Source organism: Serinus canaria, chromosome 1, assembly GCF_022539315.1.
Source record: "Serinus canaria isolate serCan28SL12 chromosome 1, serCan2020, whole genome shotgun sequence".
Classification (NCBI taxonomy): Eukaryota; Metazoa; Chordata; class Aves; order Passeriformes; family Fringillidae; genus Serinus; species Serinus canaria.
The window spans coordinates 52,624,798-52,650,126 of record NC_066313.1 but is presented as its reverse complement, the minus strand read 5'-3'; the positions used below and the strand labels follow the sequence as shown (position 1 = coordinate 52,650,126).

At 44.2% G+C, this 25,329-nt stretch overlaps 2 protein-coding genes across 11 annotated transcripts in view; one reads left to right on the top strand and one right to left on the bottom strand.

Annotated features, from left to right (window-relative positions):
- On the top strand, window positions 1-22,993 carry CDADC1 (cytidine and dCMP deaminase domain containing 1). Of its 3 annotated transcripts, none has more exons than XR_007777511.1 (10): window positions 1-193; window positions 3,579-3,673; window positions 5,175-5,352; window positions 6,185-6,763; window positions 8,703-8,752; window positions 9,780-9,949; window positions 11,010-11,199; window positions 11,836-11,896; window positions 13,066-16,336; window positions 20,788-22,993. XR_007777511.1 is itself a non-coding variant. In XM_009102934.4 (9 exons), exons 1-9 carry the CDS (start codon window positions 16-18, stop codon window positions 13,137-13,139), a joined length of 1,575 nt encoding a protein of 524 aa, XP_009101182.4. In that variant the 5' UTR covers window positions 1-15; the 3' UTR covers window positions 13,140-22,993. The 3 variants fall into 3 exon arrangements, 1 of the variants encoding a protein (XP_009101182.4); XR_007777510.1 differs by having other exon boundaries at window positions 13,066-16,745; window positions 16,785-22,993; XM_009102934.4 differs by having other exon boundaries at window positions 13,066-22,993.
- The window catches only part of CAB39L (calcium binding protein 39 like), a 61,004-nt gene continuing 58,368 nt past the window's right edge, over window positions 22,694-25,329 (bottom strand). For all 8 annotated transcript variants that reach the window (XM_030234421.2, XM_050974014.1, XM_050974007.1 and 5 more), the window contains one exon: window positions 22,694-24,558. In XM_030234421.2, the coding sequence (XP_030090281.1) occupies window positions 24,379-24,558 (180 nt within the window). In that variant the 3' untranslated portion in view covers window positions 22,694-24,378. The remainder of the gene's footprint in view (window positions 24,559-25,329) is intronic.

Below are 25,329 nucleotides of genomic sequence, written 5' to 3'. Positions count from 1 at the left end.
GCCCCGGGAGCGGCCATGGGGGCGGTGCCGCCCTGGGGGAGGCGCGGGGCTGGCGGCGGGGGAGCTCCGGCACGGCACCGGCACCGGCACCGGCACTGGCACGGCACTGCACCGGCACCCATGCACGGCGCGGAGGAGGCGGCGGCGGGGCCGCGGGTGAAAGCGGCGAGCACGCAGACCGACAGCATGACCGGTGAGCCGGGCTGCGGTGTTGGGAGGGAGGGAGGGAGGGAGGGCAGGCCGGGGCCTGGCCCGCTGTGAGGGAGCCGCGGCCGCGCGGCGCTGACGCCGGGCCGGGCCGGGCGAGGCCAGGCTGGGCCGGGCCGGACGGGTTTGAGGGAGGTGTGCGCTGACCGGCCCCTCGCGGTTCTCGCCTCACCCACCGGGTCATTCCCGAGGCCGCCTGGTCTTGTCCTCTATTCAGGGGACGCTTTCCGCCTCATCCCGGGGCTGTTCAGAGCCCGCGCCTTCCCCCTCTGCCGGTGATGCTTCACAGAGTGCTCCTGACCGTCAGACAGTGCAATAAAGTGTATATATACATAAACATACATATATCTACATATGTGTAGATGTATATATATATATATATGCGTCTATGTAAGTGTGTGTATCTATAAAGTATCTGTATACTTATATGTACCTATACTTTCGTATATAAATATATATATATAAAAATATAGGTAGCATATCTCTAGTACATCAGATGCTTTATATATTTAAATACACACTTGATACTACATATATAGTGTGTGTACATGTATGCTATATGTACAGTCTGTGTGTATATACATAAAGAATCTGTACTTATGTGTGTAGTATCTTTAGGCATCTATCTAAATAACATTTTTTAAAAAATTAAAATATATCTCCTCCGTCCATCCCCACTCCTGCTTGACAACACCCTTCTCCATGAGGGCCTTTTGATAACATAAGCTTGTATTTTGTTCCCCCCTTCTGCCCCGTTACAGCGATTTCTTGACCTATACCAGGTATATTTAATGTGCATACAATGCAATGTGCAGGAAATTGCTCGCCTTCTGAGGGGCGTTCTAACTAACCCCACAGCAGGCCTGTGGTATGGGTTTGGTAGAGAGCAACTTTCTCACAGGGCTGGGGGTGCCCAGGAGAAACAGATGCTGTAGATTCCACAGATCCCACTCTGTGTCCCGAGGGAGTGGTGTGTGCATGTAGACGTGACGTATATATGGTTCTCAGACTGAGCACCCTGGCAGGGCAGCCAGCCCTCCTGGGTGGGTATATGAGTTTTGTTTCATCCCAGTTTTGTGGAAATCCAGCTTCCAAGCAAGCAAAATTTATTAAATCTGAAAATGGGTTTTTTTCCCAGGCAGCAGAGTGAGGTCACTGGTACCTTCCTCCTTGGTGTCAAGCACTTGTTAGCACTTGATAGAAGCCTTTCAGACTATGGACTAGGAACTCCTGCATTATAGGCAGGACATAATCCTGGATCTGAGCCATGTCCGGGTAGGCTGTGCCCTGCTCCTGTTTGCTTCCAGGTGCAGCAGGGTTTTTGGCACCAGCCTCCACACATACTTTCCCTGGAGCATTCCTCGCTTCACTGAAGCAAGATCCATAACTAGGAGGAATAAAATCATACCTTTGGGTGAAGTGGGCCTGATGCACCTGGAAACAGCACTCCTTTTATATGTGGCTTTGCTTTCAGAAGCAGAGAGCCTGACTCCTTTATTTCCCCAGTCTTCTGTAGTTCCTTTTAATTCTGTAAGGCATCTTCTGCCTTTTTTCCAGTCCATTTTAACCAGCCTATTCTTCACCCTGATGAACCTAATATCTAAGTGAGTGAAGATGCAAACACATAGATGATAACTGTAACTAAAGATCTTTCCTTCTTCAGAATATTGTCCTGCTTTTCATTATAAATTCATGTCAGGATGTTCTTCAGTTTGTTTCCCATGCATTTGTCAGGTCACATTTGGGTTAGGTGCAAGAAAACAGGGAGTAATTAAAACTTTTTTGTGGTGCATCCTGTTTTAAGTCTACTCTGTGTGCCACATTGTAGGCCATTTTAGAAAACACAAAGGTGTGTGCATTGGTATAAATTGCACTGTTTGTTTTAACTTGCCACTTGGGAACTGTGTGCTATGACAGGAGTAAACAGGGGCTGTAATGAGAATGAACTCAAGTGCCCATTTAACAAAACAGATTCTCCTTCTTTAGGTGCAGCTTGTAGCCTTTATTTACTGTTTGCTTTTAGTACAAGTGACAACAGATCTTGGTGTGTGCTGCTCACCATTTCTAGCACACGGATCTGACTGTGCTAAACAGGTGCTCCTTGCAGTGCTTGTGCCAAGTGGGGTAGCAGAGCTGGGCAGCCTAAGGAATGGTGGACAATGTGGCATCAGACAGTGCTGCTGACAGGCCCATATTTGCTTTCCAAACCACACTTACATGTGAAAAAAGCTGCTAAAATACTGTCTGAAAATGGTGTTTCAGTCATGGATTGCATATGTTTATCTGTTGTCCTAATTGGGTTCACAGACATGCCATTAAACTAACCTCTCCCTCAGCTGGGTTATCTTAGTATCTGATTATATCTCTTCCAAGCTCTTAGACCTACTTAAATAATGTTTTTCTCTATTCTGTTCCATTCTTGCCACTGCCATTACCTCCTTTGCAAAAACTGTAAAATTTGTGGGAAAAGATAGAAATAATACTATTGTCAGACAGCAAGTGTGAGACCTGCAGAGAATATGTGTTCATTACAGCTCTCTGTAAGCACCTCTGAAATGGGGACTGGAGATATTTCCAAGACTTAATAAACTTCTTGCCAAGTGTGAGGCAAGATAGCTTTACATCTGGAACAGTGCAAGCTTTACTGAGCAGCACAGTGCTTCTTCCTTTTTCCTTTGTGGGGCACTCAGTAATGCTGAGTTGTACTGGTCCTCACAGGACAACTTCCAGATTTTGAGTAGAAGCACAGCACAAGACGGTGCTCTGAGAAGGGATTTTTGCATGTGGATATTTTGTCAGAAGTGACAGCCTGAGCAAAAGGTTTAAATTTTTGTGAAAAACCTAGCCAAAATCTAAGCAGACTGTAAGAATCCAGAAGCAGGATCTCCAGAACTGATGTAACTGGAAGGTTTCACAATGGTTTGTCCACTCTTGCTTGGGCATCAGTGTAAGATCATGATGTATGTGCCTGAATATTTTTGCCCTCTTCTGTGGTGAGCCTGAAGCTGAATTAGAAGCTCAGATTTCTCTAAGCATCTGTGAATCATTTGAGCACATTAAGTTGTGTGGGGTCTGATGATCTGATTTGTGATTTCTGCTCTACATCTCTGAGTCAAACTAACTCAACGAATTTCAGTGAAAGTTTCACCAGGTCCTCTTGTTGTGCAACTCTGATCTCTGCATCTAGATGTGAGCATCCTGAGTTGGCAATGACTGCCCTGAAAAGCATAGTGTGGATGTAGCTGCTGAAAGAGCAGAACCAGCTTTTGTAGCAGCTGTGGTATAAAAGACTAGAAAAATAATGTTCAGCAATATGGAGTTTCTTTATAAATATTCTCTAATGATTATTTCTCTGTTTTTCTTCAAAACAGGTCAAATGCCAAGACTTTCTAAGGTCAATCTTTTTACCTTATTAAGTCTCTGGATGGAGCTCTTTCCCTCAGCTGAGCAGCAGAAAAAATCCCAGGTAAAATGTCTGTGCTTATTGTTAATTGGTCTTTCTGAAGGGCTCCTTCAGTGAATTTAACCCAACTGCTCTTTAGATGACTCATAGTCCAGACTGAAAAAAAAGCCAAACAACCAAATGTAATAAACTTTTTTCAAATATTTCTTAGAAGTAGAAAAAAATCCAGTAGTGGTAGAAAAGTAGCAAAATGGCTAAATAGCATGTTCTTTCTGAAAAACTTGGAATGGCAAGATACATACCCCAAGAGGTGAAGCAAGCACTAAAAAGAGGCAGGTGTTTTCAAGAGCGCAACAAAGAAGGTGTGGTATGTACCCTGTCAGTGTGGTTTTTGGTGTAGAGAGACTCTTAGAGTTACAATGTTCATGACTGTAGATGAACAGTTCTTTTATACAGTGGAGGTGTACACAAGTACTTGAAATGTTTGCTGGTCAAGAACTTGTAGGTAACGACTTTAGTGACAAGGAAAAGATACTGTCCTTGAGAGTGGGTCTTCTAAACTGCAACCAGTTACTCTTCAAAGTCAAGAGGCATTTTCAGACTGATCTGGAACAGGATGTTTCCTGTTGTGATCAGAGTTGTTACTGGGCTCTTTAAACGATAACTGCATTGTGCAGAGCATACCCATGTGCTAAGATCCACAGCACATGTATCAGCCAGGGCAAGAAAAGATAGGAAAATAATCTGAGTGATTAGGCCTAATTTTCAGAGCTGGGTATGTCCCAGGCTAGATCTGAAGGAGGGATAGATGAGCAGCACCTACAGCCTTTAAAAGCAGTTTGAAATTTAGTAATTCAGTTAGAAATGGCACTTGGCTTGTACGTAGGGCTTTAGTGAAGTCTCATTTCTGTAACCACAAGCAGTTGAATAATTTATAGATCTAAGGCAACAGTGTTCAGTAGCAGCTGGATTGCATAAAGAGATGTTTCACCAGCTTCATCAAACTAGTTTGTATCCAGTTTTTTCACAATATATGGGAATCCAGATGTAACAGCTCTTGTCTGTGGTATGCAGGCTTCTTCCATGGAAGATTCTTTAGAACCAGGATTCATTACATAAATGAAGAGACAGAAATAAAGCTAGAGAAGCTATTGGCTCCCAGGATGGTCAGGCTTAAGAGAGAAATTAAATAATTAAGCATTTCCAGATGTTGTCTGATTCAGAGAAGGTTTCAGCTATAATTGACAGAATTTTCTATGCTGCTTCTGGATTCTCTTATGGGCAAAGAAATGATCAGAAAATCAGGAATTTGTGACAAGTCCCTCTTTGGAGTTTGACAGAGACATGGCACTCTGATATTAACAGGCACGTGTGAAAACAAAACAACAAGAAAAAATGCTCAGGAAAGTGCAGGTTGTTTAATGATTCATTTGTACTGAAGAGCTCTGTGCTCTACTGCTGGTTGGTTACTATTATCCAAGGAAGAGGTGTAACATCTTTAGGGAATCAATTTTGAAAAAAAGTAAAATAATAATAATAATAATAATAATACCTTTTTCTGTAGGTGAAGAAGAGTGGTCTGGTTGTGGTGAAAAATATGAAGATTATTGGTCTTCACTGCTCCAGTACAGACTTGCATGCTGGCCAGATTGCACTCATTAAACATGGATCAAGACTTAAAAATTGTGATCTTTATTTTTCCAGAAAACCATGTTCAACTTGTTTAAAAATGATTGTAAATGGTAAGCAATGACTGTAGTAGAGAAGAAGTAAATGTTACACTTGTGATTGAAAACAGAAAGCCTGTTTTCTTTTTGGATTGTCCCAGTTGTGAATGCCAATCCCTGATTTGTGTAGCCTGCATTGATGTTTTCCATAAGGAAAATATAAATGTACATTTCTTGGAGCTGATGGTCAAGAAACTGGAGTTTGCTGCCAAGACCCTGTTTCTCTGTAAGGTGCAACCATTATTACTGGTGGTGCTTGTCTCTTGGCTGGGATGCACTGCTGAGGTTCTGACTGTCCTTTTACGCTCTGCCAGAGCAACCCTAAGCCTGATGGCAAGGCCTAGATGGATGTATTTTTGCTTGCTTTCCCTTTACTTGTCACTGACACCAGGGAAAAGTGGGTTTTTATGCAGAAATCACAGGGAGCACTTAAAGGTTTCCTTTCCCCATGAGATAGGAAAACAAACCAGATCTTTCACTTCCAGAAATGGGATCTGCTGGTACAGCCCTTCTGCAGTTATTGATTTTTAATCTCAGCACCGATGTCTATCAGTGCTAACTATTTTTGTGTGTTGCTAATTTATGTGTTGGATGTAAGATGCAAAATTAAGCAGTCACACAGATCTGAGAACTTGGGTAACTCAAATTTTTATCTGTAGTCTGATTATCAAGTTGGATAACCCTTGATACTTGTATCTACCAGCATTTTTGTTGTCTAGACACCCCTTAGGGAGGACTTGGGGCCTCAAAGAAGCAAAACCATGGTTAGACAATGGTGTGTTGAATATGAGCTTTATGTTCCACTGCATTTGCATGGTTCCTTCTGCTGCATTATCTTCTCTTCCAGCCGGGGTCAACAGGATTTCTTACTGGCCTGCAGATCCTGAAATCAGCTTGCAGAATGAGGTATCCAGTCCAGTGAGCACTGAGGATGCAAAGCTGGATGCCAAAGCAGTGGAAAGACTGAAGTCAAACAGCCGTGCTCGTGTGTGTGTGTTGCTTCAGCCTTTGGTGTGCTACATGGTGCAGTTTATTGAAGAAACTTCCACTAACTTTGATTTTATTCAGAAAATAGCAAAATCCCAGCCTAACTATAACACTGACTTTTATGCTGCCTGTAGGCAAGAGAGAATAAAAGAGTATGAAAGTTTATTTCTAATTTCAAATGAGGAAATGCACAAGCAAATATTGATGACAATGGGACTGGAGAACCTCTGTGAAAACCCATACTTCAGCAACCTTAGACAGAATATGAAAGATCTTGTCTTGGTCTTGGCATCAGTGGCTGCCAGCGTGCCTGTCTTTGGATGCTTTGGGTTTTACAGGAGTGGATCCCAACGAACAAATGAAGCAGACGATCAGTGTTTGCCCCAGGACGTGGCAAGGCACTGTATGATACAAGCCAGGCTGCTTGCCTATCGGACAGGTGAGTCATTACCGGAGCACAGGAACAATCAGTAGGGGTCTCATCAGTAGAGCAAGTTCCTAATTTCAGTCTTATTCTTCCAAATACTTCCTTGAGCAAGCTGCTCAGTGCCATTCCTGCATGTGTGAAATGAGTGCAACAATAATAGTAAAGACTCCACAGGGACACACGGTATTGTGTGTGAAAGCTTTCCATGAGGAAATCAGTGCAGGTGTTTCACGTACAGTGCTGGCAAACCCTGCCCTGCCAGTGTGTCCAACGCCCAACTGAAAATAGAACAGAATGACATTTAAATTCTTCAAGCTGCTCTGAGGCTCTTTTTACTGAAGTCTCACAAGATGCTTCTGTTATCAAATAAATGTCAATATTTCAAGCAGATTATGTACACTTCAGAAAAAAAGCAGTGAAATAATATCCTTCAGTAGGACTTTAAGTACCATCATATTAAGTCTCCAAGTCCTAATGTTGTTAGTGGAAGTGCTTATATGTCTGATGGGGGTTTTCTTTGCACAGATGCTGGAGTTTTATGTCCAGGCTTCTGAGGAGGAAAGATAGTTATTGATTCTCTCTTGATAGAGATGACTTCTGTTAGCTTCTTTATTCTCTCTGGCTACCAATGCAGGAAAGTGATAAGTTCTTCCAGAGAACAGAAAACTTAAAACTTGATGGTACTCCACAGAGATGTTTTTGTACTCTAGATATGATAGTTGCTTTTTTTAAACCATTGTAAACAAACAAATAGTACATGTACAAAGCTTAAACCAAAACTAATCCCCCAACACACCCATCCAAACCCAGCTTATTTAGTCCGGTACCCTCAGCAAATTTTGTCTCAAAAAATTGCAGAAATGACATGTTTTAGATGTAATTCAGAAGTTTCATGGAACCAGTTATGAGTTCTTTGTACAGCTTCCATTATACAAAACAAGATGAAATGCCCAAGCTTGAGTACTCTTGGGGCAGCAAAATTCAGGTTTAGTTGTAGTATTCAACCTGGACTCAGGTCTGGGGTTTGGACCAACTTTGCTGCACTGCAATGAAGTTAAAATAAACAGCAGCTCACACACATATTTGTGTGCTTTACACTATTACATAGGTGGATATAAAGGGAGCAAGAGCATAGGATGTTTTCTCTGCTGGTTTAATCAGTCATTATCATCATTTCTTCATCAGTGTCTAATGAATATGCAGAATATAGATGAAGACAGCTTTGATAAAGTACATCTTTGGCAGGAAAGACCCTCTTTGAGTTATTGCATATGGTAGTGATACTAAGGATGATGGAAATGATTCATGGAAACAGTGTGTTCTGCAATATTAATCAGTGGAAGCCTGAAGTGTTTTTCTCCTTGATATACTCAAGATTTTCATCAGTAGCTACTGGGGAAGATTTACAAGTGCCATAAAAACTATCCAAATCACATAAGGAAAGCTCTGTACCAGTTTTCTTATGGTAGTGATAGACTATACCCCCAAAATCCAATTTTTAATATTTTGTCTCTGAATTTGGTATAAAATAGGACTAATTTTTATACGACTTCAGATCACAGAAGCGTAAACTTCAAGAATAGCAGAAATTAAGTCATTAAATTAAGTAGTAAACAAGAAGGTTTCTATCAATTAGCTGTCTCACATTGGTGGACCTGTCCACACATATTCTTGGCATGCATTTTCTTATCCATGTGTTGGTTGCTTCATTTCACTTGTGAACAAATGTACACAGCAAAATCTTAGAATGACTGCCTTGTAGTAAGAGCACACCCAGCTTTTACAGTAGACTCATATGATTTACAAGCTTTTAATCTTTCTGCATTTCTTTCCTCCTGTTCACAAAGCAACAATAAATGTTATTCCTTACTCTAGGATGTCATATGTTAATGTATAGGTAACTCAGAAGTGCTTTATTTGTTATTTACTCCTAAAATGTTATGTATTTTAGAGGATCATAAAACGGGAGTTGGAGCTATTATTTGGGCAGAGGAAAAATCAGTAAGTATTGAAAAAGTTACTTTTGCTTGCACTCACAATTCAGACACTGGATTTGCACTTGTTATTTTCCTTGAAGTTTATACACTTCTGTTTTTCATGCACACACACACAGCTTTAGTAACTAAGTTAATAACTAGTTCATTGTTATGCTTTAAGATGAAGGAGAAGTATAAATTATTTTAGTAATTACAACAGTGTATCAGTGTAAATCTCTTCCTGGATTTTCAGTGTGCCTGCTTCCCCAATCATTGTCAGTTATTCCAGGTATCCTGACTGCAAGATGCTGCCGCAGCTGCTGATCAGGCAGCATAGCATGTGCCCTGCACGGCCCCTCTTTGCCGCTCTTTTTAGGAGAGGTCTCAGTGCAATTATGGCCTGACAGTCTCCTGAGGACATGTGTTGCAGTTAAATGCTATATGGGCTTTAGCACATTCCTTTTTAGATCAAAGATGTATTTTTCTATGAATATTGTTACAGTGCTTTTTCCCATCCAAACAGAAAATTTTTGTTCATTGTATCTCTGTTTATGCATGTTACCAATCCCAGGAGGCCTCATTCTTCATGCAGCTGCAACATTCTCTTAATTTGTTTTTAACACTTCAGTCATCAGCTGCTTATGGCTATTTTGTTTCTTTTTATTTTTTCAATCACCAATTGCCTCTTATCAGCTCCGTGGTTACTGAGTCTGTTAAAAGACAGGCAAAACACCATCTCTGGGACATGAGGAATGAACTCCAGCTGTTTTTAATAGTGTACATTGTTAAGGAGTCAATCCTTCAGACTTCTTGTCCCTGCTGTCAGTATTACTTGCCAAAAGGAAAGCCTCAAAAGCCTGGTGCAGGTAACAGAGGTGTTACACTGTACCTGTGCAGCTCCTACAGGGCTCAGTGGAAAAGCTTCAGACAGTCACAGAGCAGTTGGTGAGAACTGAGCTGTCTGATAATACAAAAGTATACATTCCACTATACTTTGACTTAGAACTCAGTTGAAATACCATCCAAATTTGATGCTTTGTTTACTATTGCAGAGAGGCTGTGATGGAACAGGAGCAATGTATTTTGTAGGCTGTGGTTACAATGCCTTTCCTGTTGGATCTGAATATGCTGATTTTCCACACATGGATGATAAGCAGAAAGATCGGGAAATCAGAAAGTTCAGATACATTATCCACGCGGAGCAGAACGCCCTGACATTCAGGTAATGGGTTTTTTTTTTACCACGGAGAAGAATGAGATGGTTTGGAAACAATTCCATGATAAATGCATGTTGTGGTTTAAGCCCAGGGCAGAAGAGACACACCAGGCAGCCTCTTGCTCACCCTCCTGCCCCTGTGGAATGGGGAGAAGAATCAAAAGTCAAACTTGTAGGTTGAGACAAGAACAGTTTAATAATTGAAACAAATTAAAATTTATTAATAATAGTAGATGAAAATAAAAATAAAACCCATGGTAAAAGCAAGTAATGCACAATACAATTGCTCACCATCCACTGATCAATGTCCTACCCTATCACCAAACTCTGATCAATGTCCCTTCTAGGTAATTCCCCCAGTTGATATACTGGGAGTGACACTCTCTATCATGGAATATCCTTTGGTCCAGTTTGGGTCACCGTTCCTGCTTCTTGTGCAGCTCCTCACTGCCAGAATATGAATCAAAGCACTTGATTCAGAGTAAGCATTACTTAGCAGCAACTAAAACATCAGTCTGTTTTCAACATTATTCTCATACTAAATCCAAAGGACAGCACTGCACCAGCTGCTGAGAAGAAATTCACTGTATTCCAGACCAAACTAGGACAATGTATGATGTCACTGTGATGAACTGTAGATTGCAATCACAGTCTTTTTTACACCTGTGATGTAGAAGTTGGATGTATATTGGCACAGTCAGCTCCTGGGGTTTCTTGAGATTTCTTATATGAAATTGGGTTTTAAAGGATATTGGTTCCTTCAGTTATCCTTCAGATACAAGCCACTGCTTCTGGTTCTTGCTAAACCATGCTATAGCCCAAAATGAGGAAGTGTGGCAGTTGGTGAAGCTTCCAACAATAATAGGTGTGGAGACATGGGATGGGTGTTGTTCACAGATGGTGATACCAAATCAGATTCTATTGTGTACTTGTGCACTTGATTAGGAATAAGCTTCTCCTGAGAGTAAATAGCACTTCTTTGCTTGCTTTTTGAGGTATCCAATTTGTAACAATTGAAAACTACCAAGATACAAACTCTGAAATTCTGTTTTCTGACTGCTTGTAGGTGTCGAGAGATAAAGCCAGATGAGAGAAGCATGATATTTGTAACAAAATGTCCATGTGATGAATGTGTCCCTTTAATTAAAGGAGCTGGTATCAAGCAGATCTATGCAGGTGATGATGACGCTGGAAAAAAGAAAGCAGATATATCTTATATGAAGTTCAGTGAACTTGAGGGTGTAAGCAAATTTACAGTAAGTGTCTAAATGTACTGTATTCTAAAAATTAGGGACAGCATTGATGGGAGAGTAGAGTGAGCAGTCATCTGCAGCCAGCGTAGAGGAGTGCTGTGCTGTTTAGTCAGTGAGTGAGTGGAATTGAGAGATTGCTCTGTCACAGTTCTTGGGAGCAGTGCTGTGCCATGTGCCAGAGGATGGGGCCAAGACCCTCTGTTTTCTCTATCTACATGGAGGACTTCCTTCTAATTCGCCATTGTTGGAAGTGGTCTCTTCACATGGTGAAGTTCTGTCCAAGCCTCCCCTGTCACAGCATGACAGCTGATTTCGGAGGTCACTGTGTGATTTTGTTGGCCCTTCCAGCAGCTCCCGAAAGAGCTGCAGTGGGTTTTGAATGCGGCCAAGTGCACCTGCAGTCAGGGCACTCTCCGTGACAAACTGCAGCTCTGTAGGGAGCAGCTTCAAGGGAGTTATTGCCTGCATGCCTGTAAATAGTTATTTGTCCTCAAAGCAAGAGTGTTCAAGAGGGAGTCCTTTATTCCCCACCTCACAAGTCATGCCCTCAGTGAAGGCCTCTAGGGTACTTTTCCCGTCTCACTTAGCTCCTTATTCTGTCTTCTGGAATAAGTAAACTTTTTCTTCTTCTTTTACCAGTGGCAGTTAAGTCCATTGCACACTAATGCACTTGAATTCCATGACCCTACAGCCAGGGAAAGTAAGTATTTTTTCATTAATTCATTTTATGACTGCAATCAATAAGTGAGATCACATTTTAAACCAACCTGATTCCCTCTGAGATTGTTTCGCCTTAATTAGTCTTGATTTCAGTGAGTTAAATTTTGCTATGTAACGTTTTCTGAGGTTTTTGAATAGATGAGCTATCTGTTACAGCAATAACTACCTGTAATAGGTGAACTAACTTGTAACGAAATGCTTGGAATTGACACACATTGCAAAATCTAGCAATGCTACTGTGAAGGTCAGCAACACACTGTTTGATACGTAGATAATTTTAGACTGCTTTATCTTGTTTTAAATTTTGTTCTAGAAAGACTTTTTAGATTGTATTCTATAAAGAGTACTATTATTTTTCAAGATAAATTGGACTGGACTCCTTCAAGTCACAAAATCCGTGTTGACACACACCCCTGTAGCAAGGGAGATGTCCTCTTTTCAAAACAGAGTTTAGATAACTCTTACTTTGAAGGCTTTTTGTGCTACAAAAGAGATCCATCATAGACATCTACTGTCAGCTACCAATCCTTAAAATGTTACTCATCCAGAGGGGAAAACAACATGGAAAATGGCAGCTAAATAATTTTTGGGCTTCAAGCATGAAGACACAGTGTAAAGATGCATTGAGTACTATGTTAGGAGCATAAGACAGACTGAAGGTAATTTTGTGGCATACAAATAGCCACGTACTCTGATCAAATTCCTACATGTATTGAGATAGATTAGTGGAAAAGTTGTTAGCTACTCCTTGTGGACTGGGGGAAGGGGGGGAGCGAAGGGCTCAGAGTAGTGTTTATGGCATTAGTGATCACTGCAAAATGTTAGGGCTTGTTTGTCCCTCTCTCTCTTAATGATTTTTAGACCCAGCTGGAGAAAGATTAATCCTGGGGTACTTTGTTTGACAACTTTTAACAGGGCTCATTTCTCTAACAGTTTTCTTTAATGTGCTGTGCCTGCATTTTCAACACTACACTGGTTTAAGTTCCTCTCTATCCTTGGTGTATTCCTGTTAGCTATAATGATTGCATGTTCCTCTGTAAGGGGAAGACAATCTCCACCCTGTTCCCCGCCCCCAGCGTCCCTGTCCATGTTGACTATTAGGCTATTCTTGCTGTTGTATTAATGCTCCATGCATGTTTTTTTCTTTAGATGGGGTCCAGAAAACAAAATCACTGGATGACCAGCAGCACCAAAGCAAGAAACTGTGTCTCGGTCATTACTGAATAATTAAGCACTTCCTGCAGTCTTGCTTCGTACTTTTTATAATACATCCTGTTTGCACTTTCAGATAAGGAAGAGTTTTATTTATTGTTTGGAAACTGAATATTAGAATAAGTTTATTTATGATGTCTTAAATGTTTTACAGCATTTCCTGAAGGTCTTTTTAATTTAGAAGCTCCTGGCGAAAAAATGCTGCTTGTATTTTCTGTGAAAGTAACTGGGTGGCTGATCATTTTTAACGCATTAAAAAAATATACTGAAAGTTCATTGGTGATAGATCAGAGTAATAATAAAATGGTGTCTTATTTGCTTGTGGTATGGATTGAGGGAATGGATTTATAAGTTCTGGGCTGGAAAATGGCAGAAATAAGCCGTATTTCTTTAAATACAATCGTCAAGGGAATCTTCTAGGAAATGGTAGGTAAATAATCACCAGCAGCTATCTCTGTTCTTGAAAGTGGCTTTTGCTTCTCAGTCTGCTTCTCAGTATAATGGACACAAACCATTGGGATAGTAGTCATTGCTAGCTAAATTGTCTGGAGACCAATCTTGTCTCTCATACACACTCCTACCATAGCAGCAGGGCTGTTTAGTTTTGTGGTACTTGCCTTGCTGCTCTCTGTGCTTCCTCACATGCAGTCCATCTGAATTAATGAAGACAAAGATTAGCTTTGCTTTTTTCTCAGTTTCTGGAGGCAGGCATAAAAGCATTTCGCTGTATGCATCTCACTGACACCTACATGCCTGTGAAAATTGCTAGTGTTGAGGTTTTGTTAATCTTCACTGACAGGCTCCTAGGACTACAGAAGCTAATAAACAACCAGTGTCTTGTTGTTTCTTAGATAGGATGATCTGTACCAGTGGAATAGCCCAAGTCTTTTCAGGTGCCCGTCTCTTGGATGACACTACAAGGGTGACATTGAAACAGCCACTGCAGTCCAGTGTTGCTAGTTTTGAAGGGCCAAGTAATGCAAAACCAGAACACAGAGTTGTACCCAGAATCTTTTGATTCCCATCTGTTTCCTCTTTGAATCTGACCTCTGTTTGTTTTAGCAGATGTCCCAAGTCTTTCTGTTCACTCCCTCTGCTGAGCTCTCCAGTGCAAATGCCTTAAATCTTTTTCTGTTCTTGCTGGTAGGATATGTAAACAGCCCTTTCCCAGTTCTTTCATGCATCTTGTCTTTGCTGCCCTTCTTAAAGTCCTGGAAGGGGAATCATGTCTTAAGATGCATCTGTAGGTTCTTTTTGTTTCTTTTAGGTTCTAGGGGAAGCTTGGAACTGGATAGCAGGGCTATGACTGGATAGTGTCCAAATTAGAATAAAAAGTGTGCCATAGTCCACCCACTGAAACCTTGTTTCCATAATCCATTGGCAATGCTCATCTACTTGAAGTAGAAGCAAGGAAAAAAACAGGGCGAGATTTAAGGCCCCTTCATGTTTTATAGTGATCAGATTGCTGGTATCCAAATCAGTAAAATCTGTATCTTCATAGGAACATTGAAAAGTCCCTTAAACATCATAGGTGGCCTGGGTACACAGAGAAGCAAATTAAGTCAAATATCACATGAAATAACTACAAAACACATGAAATAACTACACTGCAGTGAATGCTGCTGCTAGTCTCTGCTTCAGGAGGAGTTAAAATTCTACCTTTACTTTTAATTACTTTTTTTGAAAAGTAGATTTTTTTACAAAACTTTCAGTGAAACTTGGAATCCCTTGTAAGGCTGAAGGCTTGGAAGCCTGACTTTATTTCTATCTTACTGCATTCTACAGCTTCTTCCAGAAGATCAAAAATTTCTGTAGGCTCTGATTGTCAGTATAACCCTACCTTAATTTTTACTGGAATTATGAAGTAGGGACTTTATCTTGACCAACAGGAGCAATGCACATGGGGTTCCTTTCTTAGCCTCTGGACTCTGTAGGTGCTGCTCTGCTTGTCTGCTTACCAGGGAGAGCCACAGAATACTAGACATCTCCTTCAGTGCTTGTTTTGTAAATCAACTCTAGAATGTTTGTTTCTTACAAAAAAGCTGCAAAGTATTTACTCAAGAAATGTAAAAGTTATATATTTTATACATAGTATGAAATTTCCATACGCATTTTAAGACTCATTCATTTCAGAATGATCATTTTAATTGCAGGTATTAACTATCAGTAATAATTTGACCTTCTGATTGAGAATGACAGAAATTCTCTGTTAACTGTCTGCCTTACAGCAAAACATGCTTCCTGCTAATAAATTAATCTGACAGTAAGTACTGAAGTGTATTTTTAAGTGCTTTGGGTTATTAGGAACATTACAGAATGCTTTGGAATGCTCACACTCCTTACAGGCCTCCCTCTGCTCTGCCTGAAGAATTTGTCTCAACATGAGACTGTGCCTCCTGCCAGCCCCAGGAAAGGGCTGGGATCCCCTTCCTTGGTCTGTGAAGATTAATTTCCTCTTCCTCTGGAGAATGGGAACTGCATTAGGGAGCACTGCAAGCTGCCACCTCCATGGCGTGTTCCTTCGTTGGAGAAGATCAAAGTGGATGAAGCTTTGACCATCCAACAGTAAAGGTGGTCCCTGCCTTGCCTCCTGCCTTGCTGCCATGGGTTGCCTGTATGGGCATACCCAGGGGGCCCAGTTCCCAGTCCCCACAGAGCAGAGCAGAGAGGGATCACTTTGGTAATGGGGGCCGAGGATGGTGCGCGTCCCCAGTGCGGTGCAGCTGCAGGGCAGTGGGGCTGAACCATCAAGTGGGTGATGCTGGGGCTCTGGCCCACCCAGTTCCAGCCCAGGCATTTGGACTGAAGGCCCAATAGCCAGTGGAGTGTATTATGGCTATTCCTACTGTTAGTTTTTCTGTTAAGCTGAAAGGAATACACTCAATGCCCTCCAAGAATGGCTCATGTTGCAGAGCCACATACAGTATGTGGGGACAGATGGGAGATGCCTTTCAGAAGTGCTCTTGAACTGAAATGTCATTGTAGACCACAGTGAGCAGTCAGTGGGACACAGCCAGGCTGGCAAAGGGACAGGCTTCCCAGAGCCATGTTTAATGTGGGGACCACTCTGAAAAGCTTTGTAGTCCTCTAAATAGGTTTTTTGTTTCAGCCATTGTGCCTGCAAACCAGACTCCAAATATCTGGCTTCAGTTTCATGGATCCAGTAAATGACATTGCTTGGAGAATAGGAAAGCAAAGAAGGCTGATGGTATGTGCTGATTTCAAATAGATCTGGGTTACTCTTGTGTTGGGTTAGTGTGGCAAGGTTTTGGTAGTGGGTGGCTTCTGGGGTTGGTTCTGTGAGATGCTTCCAGAAGTTTTGCCCATATCTGACAGATCCAATGCTGGCCAGCTCCAGGACGGATGAAACTCTGGCCAAGGCCAAGCCCAGCAGCTACCCTTGATGGTGCCATGGGGTGATAGATTTAAGAAGTGGGGGAAAGCCGCAGCATTGCAGCCAGAGAGAGGAGTGGGAGTATGTGAGAGGAGCAACTCTGCAGACACTGAGATTAGTGGAGAAGGAGGGGCAGGAGGTGCTCTGGGCATAGGAGGAGAGGTTGCCCTGCAGCCCCTGGTGCAGACTATGGGGAGCCTGTGTCCCCCTGCAGCCCAGGGAGGTCCATAGGGGAGCCTATGTCCCCCTGCAGCCCAGGGAGAACTCCACACTGGAGCAGGTGCATGCCAAAGGAGGCTGTGACTCCATGGGAAGCCCGTGCTGGAGGGATCTCCTGGCAGCATCTGCGGGAAGTCAGAGGAGAGAGGAGCCCCTCTGGAGCAGGTGTGCTGGCAGGACTTGTGACCCACAGTGGAGCAGTTCATGAAGAACTGCAGCCCGAGGGAAGGATGCATGTTGAAATTCATGGAGGACTCTCGCCCGTGGGAGGGACCCCACGGTGGAACAGGGGAAGAGTGTGAGGAGTCTCGTCCCTGAGGAGAAAGGAGCGGGCAGAGGCAAATATGTGGTGACTGACCACAGTTCCCATTCCTCTTCCCCCTGTGCTGCTGGAGGGGAGAAGGTAGAAAACTCGGGAGTGAAGTTGAGCCCAGAAGAAGAGAGGAGTAAGGGGAAGTTGTTCTAAAATGTGTTTATTTCTCATTACTCTGCTCAGATTTGACTGGCAATAAATTAAATTAATTTCCCCAGCCGGCGAAGGAAGCCCGGGAGAGGGCGCTGGTGGCAGGGAAATGCCCAAGGAGGCCGCCCGGGGAGCGGGACCCAGGGAGTGCCGGGCTCCACAGGGATGCTGGCACTCGCGGCGTGCCGGTGCCGCTCAAGAGCCGCACCAGCTCTCGTCTGCACACAAAATTTGCTTTGTATTATTTACATGTATTATATTAGTGCAACAAATGTCTTAGGGCTGGGTGTGTAAAGATAGTGAGGCCACTGTCTTTCTAGTGTATCCTACTGACAGGAGAAACGGGTACACGTGAAGCACAGGGAGTTCCATCTGAATATGAGCAAAAAATACTCAATTGCATGGGTCACAGAGCATTGGAACAGACTGCCCAGATAAGCTGTGAAGTGTGCTTCCCTGGAGACACTCAAAACCCACCTTGGTGCAATCCTCTGCAACCTGTTTCTGCTTTAGCAGAGGGGTTGGACAGGGTGGTCTCCAGAGGTCCCTTCCAACCCCAACCACTCCATGATTCTGTGATTGTGACCAGTACCCTGTGAGTCCTGCTGCTGTGGACAGAAGAAGACAAAGGTGCGCTGACGGTCATTATAAATATCAGAACACTCGAGGCAGCTCAAAGCTCATAAATGGGAAGAAGGAAAATCGTGGCTGGCACATCTGGTGTGTAGATAAAGGGCCTTCTTGCTTGACATGCAGCAGCACAGGCTTCACCATGCTTGGGCTGGGAACAGACATGCAGAGGAAAATGCTGAGCATGGTTTTTTCCCTGGGGTATTTTGCAGTGTGACATTTATCTTCTGCACCCCAAGTATCAGCTGTTTGTACAGGAAATTTTCCACTTTGATTTCCCAGGAAGCCAGGCTCTGCCTCAGGACTGGGTGGCTTCCTGTAACTACAGGATCATTGTTGGAGGGATGGGGTCTGTTCCAGCTTCACTGTGTTCCTCAGTGGCACAAGACAGATATACTAAAAACTAAGCCTGGCTTTTTCCTCCTTCGCCCTTGTTGCTCAACTATCTGTACTTTGGCTCCAGTGAGGTCACCTCACTGCTTTGCCAGTAAATTTTCCACCGGGGCAGCTAAACTTCTAACTTGGAGGAAAAACAAGGGGTTGAAGAAATGTGGGGAAATCATGAAGCGCTTGGACAATAACTTCAACAAGAGCCAGGCCCCTGGGACATGTCACACAAATGCCAGCACAGACACATTTCTTCCTCCCCAATGTTATTTCAGAACTACCTGAAAGACCTATGTAAGATAGTGTGAATGCCAGTGCATTCACCTTCACTTAGTCTTTCATTCCTATTGTGGGGCAAGACAGATTTAGCTAGAGAAAACAAAAGCCAGCAGGAAGCAGAGGAGCTTAACTGCATGGCTAGAAGTGGTATGTATTAGCAGGAGAGCTGGGTCTTTTGTTGGAATGAACATATGTCTCTCCTCCCTCTGCAATGCCTGCTGTCCCCTGCGATGTCCTGCTTTCTTGCCTGCTAGTCCCCAGTGTCACTTTCCTTTGAGCCTTTGACAGGAAGGCTGTCATCCCACAGCAAGAACCTGCTCTGCTATGCACTAATTGTGGCTCTGCCCTTGACGTTCCTTGGGGCACAAGGCGAGTTCATCTGGGAATATAAATTTTCCCCCACACCCAGCTTTAAAATGGGGAGGAGATGCCTTTCTCCACTTCCCCCATGGGATTTTGAGAGCCCTGCTCCTAGCAGGCTCCCGCTTGTCCCAGGCACACAGAGCCTGTTGGGCATCTGACCATCTGCCTGAGCAAAGGCCGGGTTTGTTTGCTCCCTGCTGGCTGCCGGGGCAGGGCTGTGCCGGGGTGTGCCGAAAAGCCAGCCATGACTGCATGTTTGCACAAACAGATGCAGAGGGCTCTGCTTTGACAAGGGTATTTTTAAATCTGCTCCAAATGCTTGTCAAGCCAGCTGTTCTACAAGGGAGTTGAAGGGCATTGCCAAAGCTGAGCGCCAGCAGAGACAACATACCCAGCAATTTGGAAATAAAGGGCCTCTATTCATAAGAGTTGAGTAAGGCACTTCATGGCCCCAAAGACAAGGTGCTGTCTTCTCCGTGCACTCAGAAGAAATAACTCTATTCATGGCATACTGGTAGCTCTTCCCTGGAGAGTTGCTTTGGGGATTTGGGTGGGTTTTGTTTCTTTAACTGTACGAAGCTGGGCTATGATGCCATGGCTGGGCTGGTGTCTGTCGTGCAACCAAAAAACTGCTCCTGCCTGTCACCTTGCTAATCAGGTGCTGGTTGTGTCCAACTGCTTGTCAAAGCTCAACATGCTGGAGGTGTCTGCTGGCACCGTGTGGCAGTTAAAATCCACGGGTTACATTTTTGGCCATGGGACAATAACATTTGGAAATTCCATTCCCAAATCTGTGCTTGGGGGAGAGAGTCTGAAGAAAAGCACACCATATCCCATGCCCTGTGGGCATCACTACCATCACTTGCAAAATTGGTACACCAAGGGAGGGAGGAGGTTGAGACGGTGTGGGATACCTGGCCATGCCTGGTGTGCCATGCCACAGCAGGGCTCTGCAGTCTCACAGACAGCGAGGGCAGCACGGGGCTTTCTGGGCCAATGCTCAGCAGCAAAGCCCTCCCAGCAACTGCCAGTGCCCACAGGGCGATGGAAACAGCCATGGGGCTCTTGTAACAGTGGTGACAGTGCAAGGCACACCACTGTCTCACAGGATGTGCTGGCACCCCACCTGTCCCTGTCCCCAGTGCTCCGTCATTACTGAGCTGTGCTGGCTATGGCTGGGCCATGGCTGGAACTGCACCCCTGGCACAGGCTGTCCCCATGTTGCTGCTCAATGTAGCCTGCTCAATGCAGCCTGAGGTGGGAAAGGTAATTTTTACCATGGCTTTGGAAATCCCCTCTCAAGCAATGCCATAGGAAGGGGGTGGGTTGTTTGGTTGTTTTTCCTCTTCTCACATTCCTGGAAAGAGAGGCCAGCTCAAGGCAGACGCTGTGGAGCAGGACCATGAGTCAGGAGGGCTGGGCTCACCGCCTGCCTCTCCCTGGGGTTCCTGGGGGAGCTGGGCCAAGTCACAGCCTTGTGAGACACTTGGCTTAGAGCTGAACCGCATGGCCAAAACTGCTAACCTTGTTTTGGGTTTCTCCTTAGCTGATCCCACGTTGCCTGCCCAGCACCAACTGTGCTCAGAGCTGGCTTGGGCTGCTGGTACCTTGTGGCCTTACACATCAGACCCTGAGGCATTGGAGGCTTTGCTGGAGGCAAGGCTTCCCTTCAGCATGGGCAGAGATGGCAGGGACTTCAGCTCTTTTTCTTACCCAGGCCACAACAGCTCTTACTCACAGGATTGCCTCTCATCATGGGTCTGAAACTCCCACTGGAGGCTCTGGGACACCTTATACTCAGTCCATGGAGACATGCATCTTTATGCAAGAGCACTTAGTCAAGAAGTGGGAGAGTTACATACAATTCCTTTTATGTCACAGAGACCAAAACCTGTATCCTCTCTGCCTTAACTTTCACTGCCAGGCATAAGATGTTCTGCAGGAAGGTGCTTTCTGCCAAAATGTTGAAGTCCTTCTGCTTCAGAAAGAGAAATGAAGCATTTGTTGGCCCAGTGAAAAAGCTTCTCTACTGACCAAACACCACTGCACCCCTTGGAAAGTGGCCTGAGTTCTCTTAGCCCTGCTCCAATTTCACAAGCAAGAGCAAAGCACATGCTAGAGAAGAAATGGGATCTGGATCTCCTCTCCCTCTCGTGAGCGCTGTTATCATTAGATAACAGCAGAGGCCCAAGTCATTTTTTCCTTCTCATCTGATCTTGTCTCTGGAGAATGCAGATTAAGAGGCTCAAGTGGTCTTAACGCCCACATTTGTGGAAGGCCAGAGTCCTTGGCCTCTCCCGGTTCACACCTGCTGCTGTACACACCAGGACACTCTGGGGAGCCTGTGGATGCTTCTAATCAGATTTTCCTGATTTCAGCACAAGCTACCCAAATCCCATGACAGAAGTTTATGGTTCAAAGATTCCTGGCACACTGCTGTATCAAATAAGGTTTGACATTGCAGCATCCTACATTGTATGTTGGCAGAGATTTATTCATGCTATCCAAACCCCCTGAATGCTGTGTGCAGAATGGAATGGAGAGCCTGCTTCCAGCTTCTTTATCTTTCCAGTTTACAATCTTCTTTTCTGCCTTCACTCTGGTGAACCACGTCCTGCAATCACACAGCTCCCTCAGACAGTAATTTCAGATAAATTGTGAGTTCCTGGTGGGAGCACTCCCTATAGCAGAAGAACCACCTTGACTGAATTCACCAAAGGAAATTGGGAGTTCTGTCATTATTTCAAAGTCACATTAGAAAAGACCTCATTTTCATTTACTTAGAGATATTACTTTCACCTGCTGTGAAATATTACTATGGTGCTTAATTTCATCTTCACCAATTTTTATGCTTTTTATTCTTTCAAAGACCTAAGCAGGTTGAGCTTGGGGAAGACTCTACTTTGAGATGTGATCTACTGCAGGACCAGCTTCTGGTAAGACAAGCTGCAAGGGCCCTGGCATGTGTCATTTTACCTGTAAGACCTCTTCTTCCCCTCCCCGTTGCAGACACACACACATACATATCCCCTTTTTCACAAGCCCTCCTTACCACTTACTTTCTCATGTGGTCCAAAGACTCCTTGCCCTGGAAAAGGCTTCCTTTGCAGGGCCAGGGCCCATCCCTGTTCCCTGTTGGCCTGACACCTCTCTGCCTATGCAGACACTGGGGTGGAACCTCGCTCCTCGTGTTACCACCAGGTTTGGATCTCTTCAAGTGCTCCTCTGTGTGCAGAGCGTGCAGACAAAGCACTCCCAGTGTGACCCCTCACGGACTCTCTGGGCACCTCTGTGTGGGTCACACTCACTTTGTCAAGGGCAGGCATTCCCCAGCAACACACCATGAGACACTTTTTCCTAGCACGGGCTGGAAGCCCAATGTTCTCATGTGACTCCAGAGGCTGAGGCAATAGACACGTGTCTCTGTGTTAATCCAGCCCTGGAGACCAGCCCCACCCCAGGAGCTCAGAACACAGCCAAGCACCCTTTGGATTCAGGCTCCAAATCTCAGAGGATCAGACTGAAATGACTGGCTCTGAGGACTGAGATTCTGGAGATGCTCCCTTATCGACCTGCAAGTGACCGCTGCCAGCAAACACCACCTGCGCGGTGGGAGTGAGGCTCATGGCCAGGCTAGGCTGGGCTGGGGCTGGAGTTGCCAGACCCCTGCCAGCCAGGGCTGCAGACGTGATGCTTCAGAGAGCATTGGCTTCGAAGGCTCATCCCTCTCCATCTGCTGAAACAAGCTGGCAAAGGAGAGAAGGAATTTAGCACTGCATGGAGTCTGGCTATCCAGCAAGGCTAGAGAGAAAAAAACCCGGAGACAGAAATAAAGAGTGATCAGTAAACATGCCTTTAATAGCTTGTAATTTTTTTTTTTTTTTTTAAATTCCAGGCAACTAAGATGTACATTTGTTGTGTGTATCTGACATCTGAACAAAAGCAAGACCACAATCAGTTCTGTTTCTTCCCTTTTCTAAAGCACATAAATTAAAGTATCAGTCACCTCAATATACTACAGTTTAATGAAAGAAAAGGGCTTGTTCTGTTTTTACAATTCAGTGTCACCTGTTACCTGAAGCATTAGATAGAGTTTTAGGTAGAGAACTTTCTTACAGCAAATAGGAAAACTCAGAACTTCGGCTGTCCAGAAAAATTCAAGAAATTTCCACTCCCTGCTCTCAAACTCCACTTCCTACTAAAGCATCAGAATAACATTTTCCTGTTAGAAAACAAAAGACCCCAAAAACTCTTCAAACACACCAGGGAAACACTGTCTGTACCATGGAGCTTATTAAACTCAAATCATTTATGGTGCAACAACCTCCTCTTCCACAACTTTAGCACAGAACCTGAATTCAGGTCAGGATGAACAAGGGCAGAAAATGCCAAACTTCAGGTAGCCTTTGGTGCCTGTTGCTGCTCAGTGGCCTCCCAGGCTCAGTATCCAGTAAATGCTCTCAGCTATCACAGCACCTGCAGGCTCAGGGACCTCAGCCCACAAAGCAGATCTGGCTGAGGCCTTTTCATGATTCCCTTGCTGAACTTAGCTCAACCCCGCCTCGCACAGCCAGGACTGGAATTCATATGGAAAGATTCTAGGGACCCTCCTCTCACTCTGGTGCTGAGGCTCAGCTCCTGTCACAATTCAGCAATGTAGCTCTGGCTACCACCCAATATTCTTGACCATGGATGGTTTCTGTAGGTGTAGGATCACTTTATCAGCAATGCAGCATGGCCTTTGATGGAGGGGCATTGCTCTTGCCTTTTCCCATTACGGGGCACGTGAGCACCGTGTCCATGGGGCTGCTCCTCATGAGAATACAGGAAGCTGGTAGAAAAAGCCTGTGCTCTAGCACAAGATAGATCACACACAGGGAAGGGGTGTTAGGCAGGAACAGCTCAGATGGCTGATATATCCTTCCATTCCCTAGCACTGAATAGAAAACCCCTGATCTACGGGGTTGGGGGGAAAGGATGAAAGAACACAAAATGAAGCAAAAACGTGACCTTTACTGCTTTTTCATCTTCCATAGTTTTGACTAAAGAACCTGACCTATAAGTGCAGCTAACTCCAGAGACCAAGGTACTCTTTCACAGTCTTGTGTGTGTGCAGCGCTAGAACCAAGTCACAACTACAGGTGTGAAGAAACAATGTCACAGTCCTCAGAAGACCTGCTCTGTGCACTTGCCAGTGCTTGAGTTTGCTGATAGAGTTAAGCAAAGAGGTTCATTCTTCTTGAGCACAAAAAAATCTGTCAAACAAGCTTCTATTACAGAGAGATTCTAAACTGACATAAATAATTATAATCTTGATTAAAAATAATATATTATTCTAGATTTTTGGTTTTTTAGTTCTCATGTAAAACCCCTATACTCTTGACATCTAGGAACAAAGACAAAATAAAAACCAGGCACTTGCTGTGCCTTCTCAAGCACTATTGTGGTGTTTAAGGGACACAGAGAAACTTAGCAACTGAGATTAATGCCTACAGTGGAAAACAAGAGGTGTTCTTCATGCCGTTGGCTTTTTCAAGTCTCGGATTTGCTTAATCAGGTAGTTCTTCTCATCAGTGAATTGTTCGTCGTCCGTCCTTTCTTTCTGGAAATTGCTCAGAAACTCAATTAGCTTGGGTTGGTTTTTCAACAGGATCTCCACAATAGGCTGTGTTTTGTTTGGACTGGCCACAAAAACCTAACAGGCAAACAAAATCAGGCACAGAGAGACAGCAAGGGGGTGGGGACAGAGAGAGAGAGATGGAGGAACATCAGTCACAACATCCCCACAAGTTACTTTCTAACAAGTCGGCTTGAAGGCTGGCAGGCAGGCACTGCTACACACCCTGTCCCAGGGCAGTCAGACAGCAGTTCTAACATGTTGGCTCGACAGCAAACTGAAGGAAAACTATGCCCGTGTGTAGTATTGCTTGTATCGCTTCCCTTTCACTTTGCTCTTTGGTGATAAAAACTTTTGACTGTAAATCCAGCTGTTGAGAGGGAGCTATCAATTCTCAGCCTCTTCCCACCCACAAGACAAATACACAGAAATTAATTATCAGGAGAACGGAAAGGCTTTGTGTCAGTATTGATATCATTTCCATATTAAGCCAGGCCTAAAATTAGACTTGCCAGCTTTGTTTTTGTTTGGAAAAATATGTCAGAGGCCTCACTTCCCTCTGCCTAATCCATTCATGGGAGCATGGGAACTTACTGCAGCAGGAGCAGGAGGACTGTGGTGTGCCCAGCACCTTTGCAGCCCTTGCTGACCAGAGGAGGGTGCAATGCAGGAAGGTGAGGTGAGACACAGATACTCACCTGGCACAGCCAGCCCAGCACCCTGGGCTTTCTGGCCTTCTTCAATGCTCTGATTTTCCCTCCTGTAATCACTAAAGCTGCGGTTTTCCAGCTCTGAACATGACCCCTCGTGCCACAGCGCTGTTCCTTTAACATTTGCTCTGGGTTAAGT

Bases quoted from the DNA above. Each gene is read 5' to 3' on its own strand.
- CDADC1 (XM_009102934.4), top strand. From the start codon at position 16: ATGGGGGCGGTGCCGCCCTGGGGGAGGCGCGGGGCTGGCGGCGGGGGA. The intron at 194-3,578 runs GTGAGCCGGGCT...TCTTCAAAACAG, and splicing joins GCAGACCGACAGCATGACCG to GTCAAATGCCAAGACTTTCT. The intron at 9,950-11,009 runs GTAATGGGTTTT...GACTGCTTGTAG, and splicing joins CAGAACGCCCTGACATTCAG to GTGTCGAGAGATAAAGCCAG.